The sequence below is a fragment of the Hesperophylax consimilis genome, chromosome 26 (genome assembly GCF_061612785.1).
Source record: "Hesperophylax consimilis isolate HC1 chromosome 26, BYU_Hcon_1.0, whole genome shotgun sequence".
Classification (NCBI taxonomy): domain Eukaryota; kingdom Metazoa; phylum Arthropoda; class Insecta; order Trichoptera; family Limnephilidae; genus Hesperophylax; species Hesperophylax consimilis.
In genome coordinates this window covers 17675009-17694371 of record NC_142861.1, presented here as the reverse complement: position 1 = coordinate 17694371, position 19363 = coordinate 17675009, and the positions used below count along the sequence as shown (strand labels likewise).

General features: G+C 34.5%; 3 protein-coding genes across 3 annotated transcripts in view; 2 read left to right on the top strand and 1 right to left on the bottom strand.

Annotated features, from left to right (window-relative positions):
- Esyt2 (extended synaptotagmin-like protein 2) overlaps positions 1–7184 on the top strand; it is a 78419-nt gene extending 71235 nt beyond the window's left edge. Inside the window, exons 21-24 of the mRNA XM_089647202.1 lie at positions 2051–2143; positions 2284–2380; positions 3665–3808; positions 4870–7184. Of these exons, the coding sequence (XP_089503328.1) occupies positions 2051–2143; positions 2284–2380; positions 3665–3808; positions 4870–4950 (415 nt within the window). The 3' untranslated portion in view covers positions 4951–7184. The remainder of the gene's footprint in view (positions 1–2050; positions 2144–2283; positions 2381–3664; positions 3809–4869) is intronic.
- A 2020-nt stretch (positions 7185–9204) lies between these two features.
- LOC149411227 (uncharacterized) lies at positions 9205–11215 on the bottom strand. The gene is made up of 6 exons (XM_089647117.1): positions 11112–11215; positions 10922–11042; positions 10576–10711; positions 10416–10479; positions 9694–9857; positions 9205–9389 (listed from the first exon to the last, which is right to left on the bottom strand). The coding sequence occupies exons 1-6, from the start codon at positions 11208–11210 to the stop codon at positions 9260–9262; spliced, it is 714 nt and encodes a 237-aa protein (XP_089503243.1). The 5' UTR covers positions 11211–11215; the 3' UTR covers positions 9205–9259.
- A 1204-nt stretch (positions 11216–12419) lies between these two features.
- Cbp20 (cap binding protein 20) lies at positions 12420–18497 on the top strand. The gene is made up of 4 exons (XM_089647126.1): positions 12420–12648; positions 14953–15170; positions 17589–17691; positions 18209–18497. The coding sequence occupies exons 1-4, from the start codon at positions 12598–12600 to the stop codon at positions 18305–18307; spliced, it is 471 nt and encodes a 156-aa protein (XP_089503252.1). The 5' UTR covers positions 12420–12597; the 3' UTR covers positions 18308–18497.
- Positions 18498–19363: the final 866 nt, after the last annotated feature.

Sequence of the window (19363 nt, the reverse complement as noted above, 5' to 3'; positions counted from 1 at the left end):
CCTTTTATTCATGCTATTTGGATGCTCTGTATGTGTGCCATTGGACATCTTATAGGTACGCCATTTGGACGCCTTGTATGTGTTCCATTTGAACCACTTGTTAGTTTACCATTTGGATTCCTTTTATTCGTGCTATTTGGATGCTCTGTATGTGTGCCATTGGACATCTTATAGGTACGCCATTTGGACGCCTTGTATGTGTTCCATTTGAACCACTTGTTAGTTTACCATTTGGATTCCTTTTATTCATGCTATTTGGATGCTCTGTATGTGTGCCATTGGACACCTTATAGGTACACCATTTGGATCCCTTGTATGTGTGGAACAGTAATGCTGCGTATACATACGCGAGCCGAAATGCCGAACTGAACCTCAACTTACGAAAAAGGAACGAAGCAACCGCAAATGTCGCGAAAGGCCGCTTGCAGTTGCTTCGTTCCTTTCCTGTTCCTTTCGGTGCGCAAATGTATACGTACCATTACAGTTTGTAAAGTAATCTATAGAAATATTGTTTCGCGACTTGACAGAACGGAGGATGAATTTATGATGGAGCTATCGAAGTATAAATTTGTCTGTTACTCCGATGCTAACCGGACACCGCAGAGAAACAGGGTTGGTAAAGAATGACCACAGTTGACCTCCTCACAGCAATGCGATGTTGGGACTTAGTGGGTTAATGACCCTGTTCTTTTTTCTTACATTATATGTTTTTATTAATTATTCTGTTTATTTACTTGTTAATTATTAATTTATTTGTTTATTAAATTTTTCACTACTTACTATTATAATATTATACAAGTTTGGCAATCAAATGTACAAATTTATTAAAGTGGAACTAAAAATTTCATTACTGTGGCATTTTCGGAAAGATCCACTAATAATTTCTAAACACCGTGTATACATAATGTCATACTATACCTCTTTTCATTGTCAGTGTGGTCACCGTATACTTGTACTTATACAGGTACTTTGTAATACTTATTAAGTTCACAGTAGAATGTTATTGTTGTCAACCATAAATATACTGCCCAGCTGTAATTTTAGTTAGAATAACTGTTTTAAATTTTTTTAGGCTTATATTTTTAATATTGTATTAAGTTTATATGTATTTTTTAAATTTTATAATTGTGTTGCTGCAAATTGGACACAGGAATGCCCTAGTAAGATGAGCCGCCTATGATCTTATTTATAAATAAAAAAGTGAAAAACTTCAGATCATAGAAGGATTATAGAAGTTAGTTGCCATTTAAACCGAAAACGATTGAGACATCCTTATTTTCTACATTTATTTGCCAGACTGTACTTACATAATATATTATTATAATGTGTCTTTCTGGATTAAAACTGGTTTTCATTATCATATTGTTTTCTTTATTTGTCTTTGTTCTTTGAATAGAGAACTCTCTTTCCTTGCTGTAGTCAAGCGAATGATGATCCTCGGTCAGTGGAAACGACTAGGATGAAAAAAGAGATGACGGCCTCTTGGCTATGAATCCGAAGGTTGCGGGTTCGAATCCCCGTGCGCGCAAGTAAATTTTATTTGATTAATTTGTGTCATTTCACAATTTACTCATTTAAAATAATATATAGACCACCATTCAAAATTGAAATATTGCTTGAAATGGATTTGGTTGTGTTTGGTGACCAGATCTGAATAGCCAGATACTTCCCCATCTCCTTCCCCTCTCCACCTCATTCAGTCTCACGACATACTGAAATTGGGGATGTCATAGTCTTACTGCATTTGGGACTCTTCTGCGGTGCTAACATTCAAAAAGGAGATTTTATTAAATTCATCTAATTCGCAATAAAATGAAAATAATTTTCTGAAACTGTCGTAATTTTCATTATCACCACAGCTGATGGCATAATATGTTTCAATGTTGGTAAAAGCGGAATTCCTCAGTCAATATTAGTGCCATAATTAAAATCGTCTCCATTTCATCACGCTAGCGACATCTTCAAGATTTTATCCACAACTTTTGTGAATTTACTAAAACTGTACTCGTAACTCTTTTTTGTGTTTAATCAAGCGTTATCTTATTTGCAGATCGGCCGGTGAGGCTGGCTTGGGAAGGATTCAAATGACCCTGCGTTACAGCGTTCAAAGGCAACGTCTAGTCGTTGTTGTTCATAAGATTTCGTAAGTTGCCATTTCACAATATTAACCAAAAAATAAAAACATTTTGCATTATCAACGCAACTTTACTATAATGGTAAAGTTTACTAATAAATAGTTGGAAACTTTTGACATTGAAATAAAAATGATATTTTTTTTTTCAGACACATACCTCTTAAAGATCCTACCAACATCCCAGACCCTTACGTCAAACTGTACCTACTTCCTGGAAGATCTAAGGATTCCAAACGCAAAACCGCTGTAAGTGAAAATTCATAACTATTACCACAGCGTTTCAATATATATCTAGACTCAAAAAAGTTTACATAAAATGTAGCAACTATGAAACACTCTTATGTTTCCATTAGATTCTTAATCCAAACATTGCTCATGTATGACAAAGATAAACATTCAAATATGTATGGGTATCAACGGAACAAACAATAGGACCGGACGGTGTTTTCCAATTCAAAAGATGCATCGAATACCACCTCAAGGCCGACTAGAGTAGGGGGCCTGGGCGCCTGATGTATTTTGAGCTGGCAAGTGATTATGTCAGTGCTGTGCCAAAATAGAGCAACGACAGTTTGCAAATTCCAGCGATTCTTGTTGATACTCGTTGTTACTACTGATTTGTATGTTGTTTTACCATTTTAAACAGTGAATTTAAGTTGCGCGCCAGACTTCTACTCTAGTCGACCTTGCATTTTCTCTATGATGCACAAAATTTTCATATGGGAAACAACTAGATTAATTATAATAATTGAAAAAAAAAAGTAAACTGCTTGCATTTACAAATGAAATGTTATTCCTTGGCTTTTACTTGTGTTTGCCGAGTAATTACAACACTTTCTCATCATGCACGAGGGCATTTTGGCACTTTTTTAAGGGAATTTACTTAGACGTAGCTGACAGTTTAATACTTAAACTACGAAATCGAAAGTACTGCAATTGACAAAAATTTTGCTTGCCACTTTGAAATTTCTACAGCGCGTCTATGTATTTATTTATTATTCATTAACACCCTATCGGAGTTTTACAAGGAAAATTGACAATTTATGTATGTAAGCGTAACAGGGTACATAGTATAACTATATAAAACAACATATTGTAACGACAACCAATTATTTTAACGTCATTGACTGTTACTTCCAACACTTCGCAATATCCCGACATTCGTAATCCTGCTAAGACCAAATAATATTGGTACGGGATTATCTTGAATATTCTAATCTCGCATTTAATATCATCGATAAATACTTATATAAATATAAAACAATTTTACCAAAAACTTGAGCATCAAAACTGTCAGGACAACTTAACCACAAAACTTTAACATTGTATTTCTTTCCGCTTGTCTGAGAATTTTCCATTTGAATTTTGAACAATACAATAACACAAAAAAACTTAACTGAGTAGGTCACCATTATAATATGAGGGTATCTATCCAATTATATCTAAAGAATAATGAATAAGTTTTTTTTCAAATCTTTTATTTGCTTCTTTTAAATGAGAACCTGATTTATGTGTTATTTTTAAATCTAGGTGATGAAAGACAACTGCAACCCCGTGTACGATGAGACCTTTGAGTACCTAATGTCGCAGGGGGAGGTCAATTCTCAGCAGTTGGAGGTGTCCGTGGCTTCTCAGAAGGGTTTCTTTGGTGGTGGCAGCCCCGTCATTGGACAGGTAGGGACTGTTTCTAAGCAAGCATCATTCTACAACAACATAATTTATTTATATTGATGATTTTATGAACATGATAATTTAATGAAACCAGTAATCACAAAGTAAAATTTGCTTTTTAAATGATATAAAACCAATAGTATTATGCTAAAATTAATTATTATTTAGCAATTTTATTATAGCCTTCTTGTAACTGTATTCCATGCCGTTTACACATCTAATATTTTTGCAAAATTATTTGCTAATTATAATCCACTTTAACCTTTTGAACGCGTTGATTTGCTCCGTTTTATCTATACCCGTACGCAGTACATATTTTCAAATACCTATGCACGCAATTAAATGTCAAATTATAGCATTCTGTCATTATTTATTGGACTATATAGACAGAACAGATTATTCTCCACAATATGAAAACAAATCCTCGTGTGTCAACACTCTTAGATGTTTATAAAAACAAAAACATAAAATTTCATACAAAGACGTACCGTATCTTTTGAATGTGGTCCCGCCATTCACTCGGCGTGTGTGTACTTAGGCCACTGTGTTGATAGACACAAGTGGGACACCATGAGCACTTATCATTTTTTGTTATGAAAACTTTTTCTCAAACTGGACACTTAAATTTTATGTCACTTAATATAATAACAAAATTGAACTAACGCCATCCGTTGACAAAATTTTAAACTATGGCACTCGAAGGCGCAAAGAGGCTCACTTGATTATAGATGTTTTTTAATGAAATACAATTTTATTTTCGAGTAATTCTTGTAGATGTCAGCATCGTGATAGTTCTACGAATGTTCAAGCGGGCTGGTAATAAATTTATGTCAAAAGACCGCTGGAATGTCGGCATTCAAAGTTTCCGTATCAACTGTCGATACAGCCGCGTGTGAGTATAGACTTTTTGCCGTAACAACAGTTGATACGGCCGCGTTCAAAGAGTTAAAGTGATGGTAATAGAAGGAATTAAAATAATATTGTCAGGTTATTTGCAACCTGAATAAATATCTTTATTTTTCTTTGAAATATGGTATTAATCTTTTTTGTTTATTATTTTCCAGGTTATCATCAACCTGGGAGAGTGTGATCTAAATCAGGCCCAGACCTGGTGGATGGACTTACTACCGGAAGCTAAAGACTAAACATGACCATATAATAAATATACACCATTTACAAGGATCGCTGCCGTCTCTATGTCCTGGACCTGCAAATTATTACGGACAGAATATGATATTATTTTTCTTTATTTATTTTCTCTCTTTAGTGAGCAAATTGCTTTTGTCTATTTAAGGTTGTATTTACCAAGTCAAATCTCATTATTTCAACTTTTCCAGAATGATGCGTTTATAAATATCCACTTGCACGAATAACGCAATAAAATGGCCGGCAGAACTGATACTTACATTGTTCAAGGCCAGTAATATAACTAATGTAGTTTTCAACTGGTGAGCGTCAAATTATTGTAATTGCCCTACTCTATGGTACAACTTTTCTTCATAATAAATGGATATAAAAGATAACAGATGGCTTGCTGTTAAACGATCTTTCAAATAAAAAATAAATGGCCGAATCGGGCTATTGGTTACTGTTCTACAGCTAAATGAATGATACACAGTATAAATACTAAAATGAAATTGTACAAGGGATGTTTTGCAGTATATTTGTTTTAGTCTGGACACGCAAATGAGTTAATCACTTTTTGTGGTACTTTATTACTTTAAACGCCGGCCGTTTTAACGCGGTCTATCCAATCACGCGGCACATTTTGACAATGAGAATGAATGTGTTTTAGTGTAACTTCGGGGATCATGTTTGTTAAATCCTCATGTGGATAGTAAAATATTTGAAGGTTCGACAGATTTAATCGTGGTGAGATTTGATCTGTATTTTGTTATAATCAAAGAAAAAATTATGTTCTTTTGTATGCAGAATTTTTGCATTTTTTTTCAGGGTTTTTTTTTATAAATAAGTATAATTTATTATTGTTTTATACAACAAAACATTTTTGCTCTCGCTACGTCTTTATTTTGAAAATGTTTATTTTTTCCCCATTTTTCAACAAATTGCGTAGAAGTTTTTTTGTACTTTAATTTTAAGAGCGTTTGCTTGTGTCGCTTTTTGAATATTTACTCAAGCAAAATAATTTAAGCTTTATAATTATAAAAACCATTTTGGTTGCATTTAAATTTGTTCCGTCTCTAAATCTCATTTGACATTTTTGTATATTTTTTATTATTTTACAATATATTTTTTGTTACGCTTATTTATCAAGATTAAAAACTTTAGAGAACATTTAATTAAAAGTTCTACATCATGAAATTTAACTTTTTAAACATTAATAGTTTATATTATACTACTTAATTATGTTAAGAAATTAAAACTTAAAAAATTAATACTAATTTTGGTCATTTTTATGTCGAAAAATTTATCACATATTTTTTTTTTACTGTAGTTTTAATTGTTTATTTTTTTCTTTAGTAGTTGCTTTTTGGCTCAAATCAGGTTCGTTAGGTTAAGTTATGACGAACGTAAAATACATATGTAATATTCAAATAAATATTGATTTATTTTCTGGTTTAGTTTGCTAACAATGAAATCAGGTTTAAATAGTGCTAAAAAAACATTTAAAAATATGATATTGATACCTGCAGTTCATATTTGCAATGCTGGCAAGCTTTCAGGTTGATATCAAGAAATATATTACATAATATTTAAAAAAAATATCTCTATGCCATAAATACGACAAAAATGTACTAAATTTTATTCTGAAATGTTGCCTTCGATTGTGAAATGTATTCATATAGGCATTTAGGTGTATAAAATATACAGTTATTTAAAAGAAATAATATATTTACAATTATTATGCATTAAGTTTTCATGTTGAAAATAATATATTATCATTGACAATTTTCCTAAAAAAATATAAATATCATGTTGTGATTATAACTTTTAAAAAGTGTTGCCATACTGCTAAAGTCAATGTATTCAGTGTTATGCATATAAAAAATTGTATAGTTTGAATTATTACCAAAGCATTTTATGTCAAATGATAATAATATTTACCTACATTTTGGTTTTTTATCAGAACCACATTAAAATAAATCCAAATGATGTACTACCTTTTCCCCTCAAACATTTTTATTGTTGCATAAAATGATATTTTCAATATGTTTACGCTAAGGGAAATTTACTACCATTAATCATGACTTTCATAAGTTTTAGTCTTTTCCGTTAAAAAATATATATGTGTTACGTAATCACATTATTATTTCTTTAGTTATTTTAATTTTGTGTTTCATAAAATACGATTTGTCTACATGTTTTTTCTTATACTGTTTATACCTCTATGTTCACAACTTTGTATTTGCCTTATTACGCACAAGAATTATATAACTACAAGTGAATGTGAAATTAATAAACTTTTGTAATGCTTCAAATTGAAATGATTATTGCATTTTTATTTATGTACGACTTATACACCGTGTTCAACCCTCGACCGCGATACTTAAGGGGGGTTATCCATGATAATCTAAGAAAGGAATCCTAATCAAGTATTTTAACCTTTCCTTATCTGTGGTGTGTATTTACTACACATTGCTTCTAATAACTTTAATAACTCTATAAATATAATAAATTCTGGGTTCAGATTTTAGGTGTTCTTCCGTTATACATTTATGCATTGAATTAAAAAAATAATATTTTACGTAGTTTTCAAATTCAATTAAAAATCATAGATTTTTGTTAAAAATCGAGAACAAATACACCAATACAATCAACTGTGTGATACTAATACGCGAAGAGTGTGCAAGGAAATGACACGCTATTGATGTCTCGCTTTAATTCACTATGCGGGAACATGAGACATTCCCACGTCTGCAGTTGTATTTTGATTAAAAACATCGATACCTACCGACCGCACAGCTGTGTTTGTGCCAGCCGCCAGCCGCACCGCTAGCCAGTTGGCCGCGAACCGTCGTTAGATGTGGACCCCTCGCACGTTTCTTTAGCATCTGCCGATGATTTTTTCATGTTTTCAGCAATTAAATTACAATTATTATCACTTTTGATATAAAATATAATAAACATAATCGATTAGCTATGAATATTCATAGTTTTTCGATATTAAATCGCTTATTTTGAGATGTGTATTGACTACACAGCACCGGAACGCGTGGATTTTTTTAGCACAGTAAGGGAAAGGTTAAACAAAGCAATTATATATTTTTTTAAATAATATTATCTTAGTTTTACTATTGAAAGTAATTTTTTTTTTTACATTAACCCCACACGGGAGTGAAAAGAAAATAATTTCCCTCAGGGCCCTATGTCATCTTTGGGAATGCTGCATGGAGGATCCTTTTAAGGAGAGGAAGTTCTGGTAAGGAAAAAGGTATGAGGGGTGGGTAGGAATATAGGGATCAGTGTGTACAGATATTGACATATAAATATATCCATCCCGCTGCGGTACAAAACGATGGGTCTAGAGCCCAGTTTGGGAGGTTAAGGGTCTCAACCATATTCAAGTTCTCTTATTATCTGGCCCAAAATATGAATTAAAACAGTATTTGAATAGAACTTGAATTTTAACTTTGAAATTTGATGAATTATTCAAATTCTCTGAAACAGCCCGTCCTTGAAATATTTGATTTACTTGATCATTGCCATTTCTTCTTTAGGCGTCCCCGACTCCTACTATTAACTTCCACGTCAAATATTCCCCTTACATTCCTTTCTTTGTTTATTTGTCCGACATGTCCAAACCGTCGAAGCGTCTCTTTCTTTTTTTTTTATTTTTTTTTTTTTATATTCTCCACACAGGAGGCCCTGAAGAAAATAATTTCCCTCAGGGCCTATGTCATCTTTGGGGATGCTGTGTGGAGGGTCTTTTTGTGGAGTGGAAGGAGTGAACATGGGTCTTGAAGAGTCCCATGTTGTAGGAGGGAGGAAACACAGAGGCCGGCAGTTCGTTCCACAGCCAAGCTGTTGAACTTAAGAACGAATCATAGAAGCGACCCGTTCTCATGTGACAAATGTCAACTGTGTACAAATGTTGGGCACGCGTTTGGCGTTTATCCCGACTACGCACCGGTGCCGAAGGGATCAATGACGGTAGTTCCTCAGAGCATCTTCCATTGTAATACCGATTAACTTAACTACTACGCTTACATTAGCCTAGCATTCTTTCCAACGTACTCATATAAAGTTTTACCACACGTATGCCTCAGAGATCTTTTTTATATAGTATTCGGTCTACTATCATCTTTATTGAACTATTATCAGTTAAATGCTGTTTTCTGCTTCGGTGATGCAACCCACATAAATTCAGTTTTCCATATTTTTACATTTTATTGATTTTAAATATGCACATGAAACAAACAGCATTTGTATGACTTGTATTTCAAAATAATAACAACAATTGACTGGATAATGTAATTGAAATGAAAAATTCGTTTAAGATCTATCGCTAGATATAATGGTGTTACTGTCCATCAGTTTCTCCACCTTCTCAACGTTCTTTATCCAGCCATTATTTTTCTGCATCAGCCAGGATTTCATAAATTCTGCGTCGCCAGAACTCTTCCTGAAATTGGAAAATACACAAGTATAATACGGATGCAAAGTATGTAAGGATAATAGAGAACTCTTTCTGTTCATGCAATTTTCAGAAGGATGATAGGTACAGTTCTCTTTACAATTCAAAATACAGAAGGATATTATAGTCCTCCTAGTGCAAATGCAAAATACAGAAGGATAATACAGTCCTCTTCATAAATGGTAGAATTGGAAGCGTAATTTGCATAGCTTTTCTGTAGTTGATAATTTTAAAACTTTTAAAGTTTGTTTCAGGATGTGCGGGTGATTCCAACCGCATGCATGCTACTCACATATTCTTCAATGACAGCAAGACATTGTTGCTGTCATCCGTGTTGGAGTTGCAGAACATGTGTTTCACCGAGGATATCTTCATCTGCAAGTCAACCAGGTTCTCCTGAACCTTGTCGGCTCTCTCCCGCAGCTGGGCGATCTCACCCCTCAGCACCTCATCTTGCTGGAATCATCAGTAAGTTCTACAAAAGTCTTTTAATAATTACAGTTCTTACAAGCAAAAGAAAGTGCGCAGATGCCCGTCTCTTACCAGGTGCAGAAAGGGCGTGATTTATTAGTAGTTCACTAATGCTTGATAGTGGCTTGCCAAGCCGTCCTCACCTCCCGCGCAAGGTGCTACATTCCAGAGGATGCTAGGGAAAAGTATTTTGTTGTCGTCGAACTATAATACAACAACTAACAGTCTAATTATTTGCTTGAAATGGCAATATCTGTCTATTGACAATTTAACCCAATTGAGGATGCCAACTGGCTACAGACAGTGGGGTCTCTTGCGCGGTATTCATGTGGTAATAAACAGATGCATTGCAATAGCCTTGATTGATATGGAAGAAGGTCAGGATACATTTTAAAACATATGTATATTATAGACATTTTGTTGTGCTAAAGCATTTGAAAAAAAATCTGTTGATTATGAATTCAGCCATATTCCAAATCATTCTTGATTTATTTAAAGAAAATATTATTTGTAGCAATGGTGATAAACTATTTAGGTACTCACATTAAGTTTTGGAGCTTCTTCAAACAAACGGGTCAATTCTGCCATAAAGTTTTTAAAATTATTGCTGAAAATTATTTAGAAGTTAAAACAAGAGAAAACTTCAAACACTAGTAGATAAGTAGAATATGCGTTGACATCTTTAATTTATGTTAAAACTTACACATTCTTTTCATTATTTTCTTCTTCACACTCCTCGAGATGATGTGCAAATTTTTGTTTCTGTTTCGTTTTCTCATAGAGCTCCATTTCTTCTTTTATTTGATTCTCAAGATTGTGAATTTTTGAATCCTCGTAATCTAATTTACAACACAATATTTAATTCGAACTGAAAGTGTTTCATATATTCACTAACTGCTGGAATGCCAAACAATATACAAATACAGCGGTAGTGTGGTTGAACTTCTAGCTCATTCGCTAGGGATAAGCTGGCATTCAATGAGCACAAAAACGTTAGATATCCAGATAACTTGGCTTTCCAGCGGTTAAAAAACATTCAATAATATTACCAGAGATGCCCTTCAGTCTCTCTCCTGTTTTCTCTTTCTCATATAAAGTCTTCAGCACATCCGAAAATGTAGTTTCCGCATTCCCAATCAGAGAGTTTAATTTTGGGATAAAATCTTGGTCCTAAAATAAAAATCAATCAATGGAATAGAAAACAAATGTAAGAAACTAGGTATGTATATAATTTCTCACCTGTTTGGAAGCAGCTAGTTGAATTTCATTGAATGTTGTTTTCAAATTCTCTGTATCATAACTTTTGGTTATTAAATGGTCAATTGCCTCGTCTGCCATTTTTTCGTATTTTATCTCGAATAACAATCGCAACTTTAAGATCTTTTGAAAATGGAAAAAAGCCGCCAAGATTCAAAATAAAAATGTTCGCACTGTGCACGTACTTAGGTAAGTACTAATGTTATAAAAACAAAAAAACTACTATGCATAATCACCGAGAACACCAATTTTTATTAATATATTTATGCAATGCATGAATTGATGATTGCTGCACTAATTTTGTCCCTTCTATAAGTAATTTGGTAACATTCCCGGATGACCCAATTTATCAATGTACTAGCCAAATTATTTGGCAGCCATAAAAGATACAGCAAGATCATTTCACTTTTTCGAAAAAAATACTGTTACCATAAAACTTTCGTTGTAGGACCTAAATTTAAATACAAACATCTCTATTTCCGCCATTACTTTTAAAAAAATGTATTATTATTGTACAACATATTATTAATCCATTCACAGCAAGAAAACATAACAGCATAAAAAATTCCAGCTGTTTTAATCAAGTATTTTGTTTTAAGATTATTAGATGTCTTTAACTAAATAGTTGATGGTTTTCCCAACTTTTTTATTGTAAATTGTAATAGGTAGGTACCTACATTTTTATGATTGTTCCAGCAATGGACCTAAAAAGCCCTGGACAGAGCATTAGTGTGATTTTGTATGAATGGCATTGAAGCCAAATCTAGGGTTAGGAGAAATTGCCTGGCGGCCATCTTGTATGAGTACTTAATGATTTGTATTTGAAGTGGTGCAAAATACGCTAAACACACAAATACAAGATGTTATTTTTTTAGTTTTGAGGGAAAATTTCTTCACGCAAATGGATATGTTGAGAATTCAAGGAGAGTCTAGAATTCTAGAAAACCATGGTTTTGAAGGAATCGTTGGTTGTATTTTTTTAGATTCATCCCATTGATTCTGCAATGTGGAAGCCATACTTGTTTCCGGAGAGTTTTTGTAAATACCTACATATTTTTGAAGAGTTTTATCATTGTTATTTAACATGTAAATTATAGTCTTCAACAGCTGTTTAAAAAAATCAATTTTATTAATCTCACCACTTTACAAGACAACTATTTTTTTTAGCCTCATATCAAGCAATCAAATTTTAGTGATTTTGTGCCTAACTCAATTTTCCTCAAATATCGATATTTAAATATTACAAGTACCAACACTAGTCATTGACAAATGACCAATGACCATAGATAAATAAAATAATTCTCAAAAGCAGTAAAAAGTCAAAAGATGGTCAAAAGTGTACGCGTATTGTTTTGTGTTTGCGTTTTGTTCGTATGATTTTTCATTGTTTTAACTGTGTAATTTTCACAAATAAATAGTTTTATCGTTTACAAGAGTATCTGCTGTAAATTAAACATTTTTATGCAGAATGGCCGCAGTAACGGCAGAATTAAGTTCGTACAGAGATCAACATTTTAAGGTTAGAATTATACTTGTTTACTTTTTATTACATATCTTTCCTATAGTATATTTTCCCATTTTATTCCAATTTCTTTACCTAGCCTAATAGCCTTTTCAGATAACTATTACTGAAAACATATACGTAATAATTAATTTTGTAAGTGTCACATTATCATACTTTCTGCACAAACAGGCATTTGCAGGTGAATCAAAAGGTTTTATTTCAAAAATATCGTATTAAGCGTAGCCAGCGATCCCGAATATTTACCATAGTTTTTTTTTAATTTAAAAAAATTAAGAACATATTTTAGGTTCATACTTTGGGTCTAAAAGAAGAAAAAACAAACCTAAAAATGTTTACATCAATAACAATGGCCGCCAATTGAACAATCGATTTTAATTATTGCTATAATAAATGCATTATTTTCCATTTCTGGAAACTAAAATACTTACTTCTCATTATTATCTAATTACTACAAAGCGTTTTTAAAATAAAATGTGCATAAAGCATGTCCATATTTTCTGTATACTTACCCAACTCATCTGAATGGCCAGGTACATTTCAATCTTCCACTTCCCCATCTTCCTCCCTTTCCCACTCCCCTCACACTGGTGATGTGTAGGTTCAGCCCGAATGAGTCCTTGGTGGAAAGCGGATCTCACTCCTACTCCTTTTTCACATCAACTACTCCCAGAGAACTCCGACTCGGACCCAAATGCTTCTTCATATGTACCCAGCGCTCGGCAGTGTCGTTTCCCGCCTTCTCAGAACCTGCGCGGGTTCTTGGTGAGTGGTGACACGTCACCCTTGCTTATATAGAAGTCGATTCTGTTTACGGGCTTTGCGGTGAGTGAAAGTTATGTTTATTGTCCAATAGTATTGGAGTTTTATGCAATGTTGGGTTTCTTTTTCGGTACCAATAAGTTAATTTTCAGCTGGTGCGGGTTCGGGGCTGGAATAACGCTTCCTGGCACCCAGTACCCAGTTCGTACCCAAGAACTCGGAACCCACTCTTAGAACTCTAGTTCTTTTAAAAGGAAACACTCTTAAAACGCAGAACCAACTCATCTCTACTTTACACAACATACTCCATCAGGGTATTTTCACTGTTTTGTTTTATTATCAAAAACATCACTATGACATTTTTTCTATTTATTACACCTACCCATGTCAATTTTTATTTGCTATAAAAACGATAATATTGATAATGGTGTCAAAGACATTACATCGGCCAACGTTGGTAGATTCCCAGTGACAATTGTCCTAGCAGCCGGTAACGTGATCTACGTTGCCTAATTGACACGGTTTAGGAACGAACGATTGTTGGTCATTTTTAAATAAATAAAATTATGAATGAAATTTACTACACATGTGTAACGATATTCCTAGTTTGTGAAAAATATTCACATTCGTATTATAATATCGTCTCATGCATACTCTTCTATTGCTTTGACTCCTGACATGACCTGGCTCAAGTATTTCATTCACTTGATCGTGGCGTGTCTTCCTCGGGCGTCCCCGACTTCTTTCACCATAAACTTCCACGTCATTTAATAAATATTCTCCTTACACTCGTTTCTACGTTCATCTAATCCTCAACTCTCTGCGGAAACGGGCGGTCCGTTTGATAGATTCTCCTATCGTAACAAATGGATTGCACGCTTTAGAGCACAGGTGTTGTCCTTTTTCTATTGGTATTTCGATGGAAGATGCTCCGAGGAACTAGCGTCATTGATTCCTTCAGCACCGATGCACAGTCAGGAATCACGCCAAACGCGCGCCCAACATTTATACTCAGTTGACATTTGTCACATGAGAACAGGTCGTTTCTACGACTCGGTTCTTGAGTTCAACAGCTCGGCTGTGAAACGATTTGCCGGCCTCTGTGTTTCCTATCTCCTATAATATGGGTTTCTTCAAGACCCAGGTTCACTCCTTCCTTTCCACAAAAAAGACCCTCCACACAGCATCCCCAAAGATGACATATGCTCTGAGGGAAATTATTTTCCTCAAGGCCTCCTGTGAATAATATGATTGTGACCGATCCGTTCTTGGACTCTCCCTTCTGGCCACAAGGAGTATGACTACTTATATAAAGTAAACTCTTTCTGTCTCACTCTAACACTGCTCCAGGAAAATTAGCATTTTAATAAAACAATCTAAGCATCCATTTCTTAATTCTAACCATTACGCTTACGCCTTAGTCTTAGGTTTTTTCTAGATCTCTACGTTTTGAACACAAATTAGGGCATAGATTCTTCAGAGATCCCATTTCTAAAGCATTCAGTCTACTTTAATTATTCCTCTTGTTTGGTTCCCTAGGGGTCTCGGGGTGAGCAGGAGCGCCTATTGCGAGCTTCGTGCACGCTGTACGTGGGCAACCTTTCCTTCTACACCACCGAGGAGCAGATCTACGAGCTGTTTGGCCGTTGCGGGGACATCCGCAAGGTCATTATGGGTTTGGACAAGTACAAGAAGACACCCTGTGGCTTCTGCTTCCTCGAGTACTACACGAGGGCTGACGCCGAGGCCTGTATGCGGTAATATACAACATATGCGCACTTGAAGTGAAATGACACTAAACTGCGCTATATAAATTCCATGTTATTATTATTATATATGTATACATACACATCTTACAGACACACTACAGACTAAATAATAAATGCTTAACCTTTTGAACGCGTTAATTTTCTCCGTTTTATCTATACCCGTACGCGGTACATATTTTCAAATACCTATGCACGCAATTAAATGTCAAATTATAGCATTCTGGCATGATTTATTGGACTATATAGACAGAATAGATTATTCTCCACAATATGAAAACAAATCCTCGTGTGTCAACACTCTTAGATGTTTATAAAAACAAAAACATAAAATTTCATACAAAGACGTACGTATCTTTTGAATGTGGTCCCGCCATTCACTCGGCGTGTGTGTACTTAGGCCACTGCGTTGATAGACACAAGTGGGACACCATGATCACTTATCATTTTTAGTTATGAATGACATACTAGTACTAACGCCATCCGTTGACAAAAATGTAAACTAAAGGACTAAAAGGTGCGCACTTGATTATGGATCTTTTTTTATGAAATACAATTTTATTTTTGAGAAATTCTTGTAGATGTCAGCATCGTGATAGTTCTACGAATGTCCAAGTGAGCAAGAAATAAATTTATGACGAAAGAGCGCTGGAATTTCGGCCGTCAAAGTTTCTGTATCAACTGTTGATACAGCCGCGTGTGAGTATGAACTTTTTGCCGTAACAACAGTTGATACGGCCGCGTGCAAAGAGTTAACAACTGTTCAATCTATTAAAGACTTTGGTGTCTCTCTTGACAGCAAGCTTTCTTTTCGGGAACATATAAATGTGATTGTTAATAAATCTCTCAAACTACTTGGCTTCATCACTAGAATCACTTCCGACTTCAAAAATATAAAAACCCTTAGAATTCTTTACTGCTCCTTGGTTCGCCCCCATCTTTGAATATGCTTGTGTTGTATGGTCTCCTTTTTATGCTATCCATATTGAGTCTGTTCAACATCGGTTCCTAAAAGGGATTGCTAGGAGGCTAGGATTAGAAAGAGGCAATTACTCGTATTATGAAATTGAACAAATTCTAAACCTTTCTCCTTTAGAAGACCGTTGGAAAAAATCTGATCTCATTTGTTTCTTTAAAATTATCAACAATTTTATTGACTCACCTTAATTACTAGAACTCATCTCATTCAATATATCTTCTCGTAAACTCAGAAATAAAGAACTGCTCTTCCTCAATCAACACTCGACTAATTATGCTTATAATTCACCACTGTCCAGAATATGTAGAATGGTCAACTCACGTCAAGACCTTGATTTTTTTGGTATAAGTCAGAATGTTTTTTGTCGCTCACTATGCAATTGAGGATATTTTGTATCACTTTAGTTTTAGCAAGGTCTTGACTTGACACTTCTATTTACTTAAGTTTTCCCTGTTTGTCTCTGCTTTTATATACCATCCTTTACTCTTGCATTGTACATTGTCCCAAATCTTGTGTCGCTTTGTAATATATTGGACGTAAGTCCGTTAATTAATTAATAAATAAATAAATAATATCTTTTGGATACAATATATTTTCTTACACACTATAATATCTTACAGACACACTACAGTATCTTATGGATACACTACAATTATCTTACGGATACACTACAATTATCTTACAGATACACTGTGTGGTCTTATCAGCCCTGAAAATATAATATTGTATGGACTCCCCGCAACCTTGTTTACCGAGAGGTGGATTCAGATGGTTGCTGACGGTTTCACCACTTCCTCACATTCGATAAATGCTGGATTCCCAAAGGGATCGGTTCTCCAACTTTGTTTTTTTTGCACATCAATGACATTTTGTCATGTACACCTATGTGAATGTTGTCCTATCACTCGTTGTGCCTTGTTAAATGACGGCTGATTGATGACTGACTGACTGCTCGCTGCGTCGGGCCTATTTATACAGTCCGGCCGACGGCATTAGTAGGTAAGCGAGATCGCAAGTAAAACGGAGACACTCACTCAGTCTGGGTCCTACTGGAACTTTGGTTGGCGCTGCTATTACGCATAGGCGATCGGCTAGAACCTTCTAGTGAGTTGGCGTAATGTGCCAGACCAACTCGCAACGTATTGTCGCAGGTAACTCTAGACGTCGCGAGTAGGTAGTTCACTCGCAAGTAGATAGGTAGGTCGTGTTGTTTACAATTAGCGAGACAATCTGGATGATTCCACCCACCGCCACACATATTTAGCTCCTGTCTTTGATACCTTATATAGTACTGCCGGTGTTTTGTTGTAATTTAGAATATTATTTGAGTATGGTAGGATGCGTAATGTTTATATTTGGGTTCAAAGACTTCGGCTCAAATGACTTTGTTTTGTGATGCATATTTTATAATATTGGATTTTACGTTTCAGATATGTTAATGGCACCAGATTGGATGATAGAATAGTGCGTTCCGACTGGGACGCGGGCTTCATCGAGGGAAGACAATATGGGAGGGGAAAAACCGGTGGACAGGTATACATTTTATTTATTATCATGCACCACAGTCCAAACTGTCCAGTGCCAATACATGTTTTTGGAAATATTGTTTCACATTATCAATTGGGGGAAGGAAGGCACCCAGTCAATGAACATAGCCAAAGCCATTTCACACATGTTTATCCGCTCAAGCGATGGTTGTGTATATTTTATATATATTTACCGTATTATTAATTAAATCATTCATATAGAAACATATCGACGGTCCCCAAGAACAATGTTGGATGTGTAAATTTGTAGTTTTTTTTAATTTGTAGGAAAGAGAAATACTAATTCTTTCCAGTTTGCCTCAAATATTTATACTGGATGCCATTAATAATATCCTAAAAATAGAGAAAAAGGATTAATTATTATTTCGATAGTGTATAAGGGCTCAGTTAACTGTGCCAAAAATCATTATCTAAAGAACTTAGTTTTAGTATGTTATTTCGATAGTTTATAAGGGCTGAGTTAACTAAATGAGTTTTTTTAAAAATTAATTTGTTGCTTTCAGGTGAGGGACGAATATCGCATGGACTACGACGGGGGCCGGGGGGGCTACGGCAAGATCATCGCCCAGAAAGTGGTGCCCAACACCATCGAACACCGATGATAGACAACCTCCGACTAGTGATAAAGTGTGCGCAACTCGAATTACTCTGCAGTTTTGTATGGCAAGGCAAAGCTGATAAGTTTTCAGACAAATTATGAATGTGAAAATTTCTCCCAACCATGTAATATTATATGATGTAATAGTAATTATTTGTACAAGTATAAATTAAAAAGGCTTATTTAAGAATTTGTGTTTTGCACATACGTACATATTTAACTGGGCCCCTCACATCTTCAAACCTAAAATCAGTAAATAACATTCACACAATATATATTACTCTACACAGGTTCATCTCCTTCCCCTCCCTCCCATCATCCCACCCCATAGGCTAATGTAACTCTTTTTTCTTTTATATTCATTAATAATTGAAACATCGGTGAAAACCTGTTATGTATTGATTCAATTATCGTGCACACATCTCTAAATAGTATAAAACAAAGTTTATGTTTGTGCGCATAGTTCTACTAAACTACACTACGGATTTGATAGAGTTTTCACTATCATTTAGATAATTTCTTTCCGAAAGTTTATATGTATAATACATGCATATTATATTTATATAAAGGAGAGAAAAGTCAATGTTTTATAATCAAGTCGTAAAAAAAAATTTCAAGTGCTTACATTGCTAACGCTGGCTAAAACTTATGAGATACATCAAAATAATGTACTACGGAATTGTATATCTTAAAATGGCCTACTGAAAAGTCTGATGGTATGTATATATCTATCTCCTAAGGATAAACCCTAGAAACACCGGGAACACGTCAGCTAGTTAACCTCTCGGACAAAGACTTTTATTTACTGTGTGTTCCTTTGAGAACTGTCAAAAAGTGAAAATTTTTGTGTTATTTACGAGTTTTGCTAAAAGCTTCATAACTCACGTTTTGGGAAACGTAGCCTCATTCTAAAAAATGTTTTGGAAAGATTATGAAATCCACTATCGTATTGTGTTGTTATACGTAAATATTTGCGTTTCTAAATATACATTTTATGAAAACGTCAAAAATATGTAAAAATCGCTGACCATTATTTCAAAGCCGTGAAAAATGTACTTTT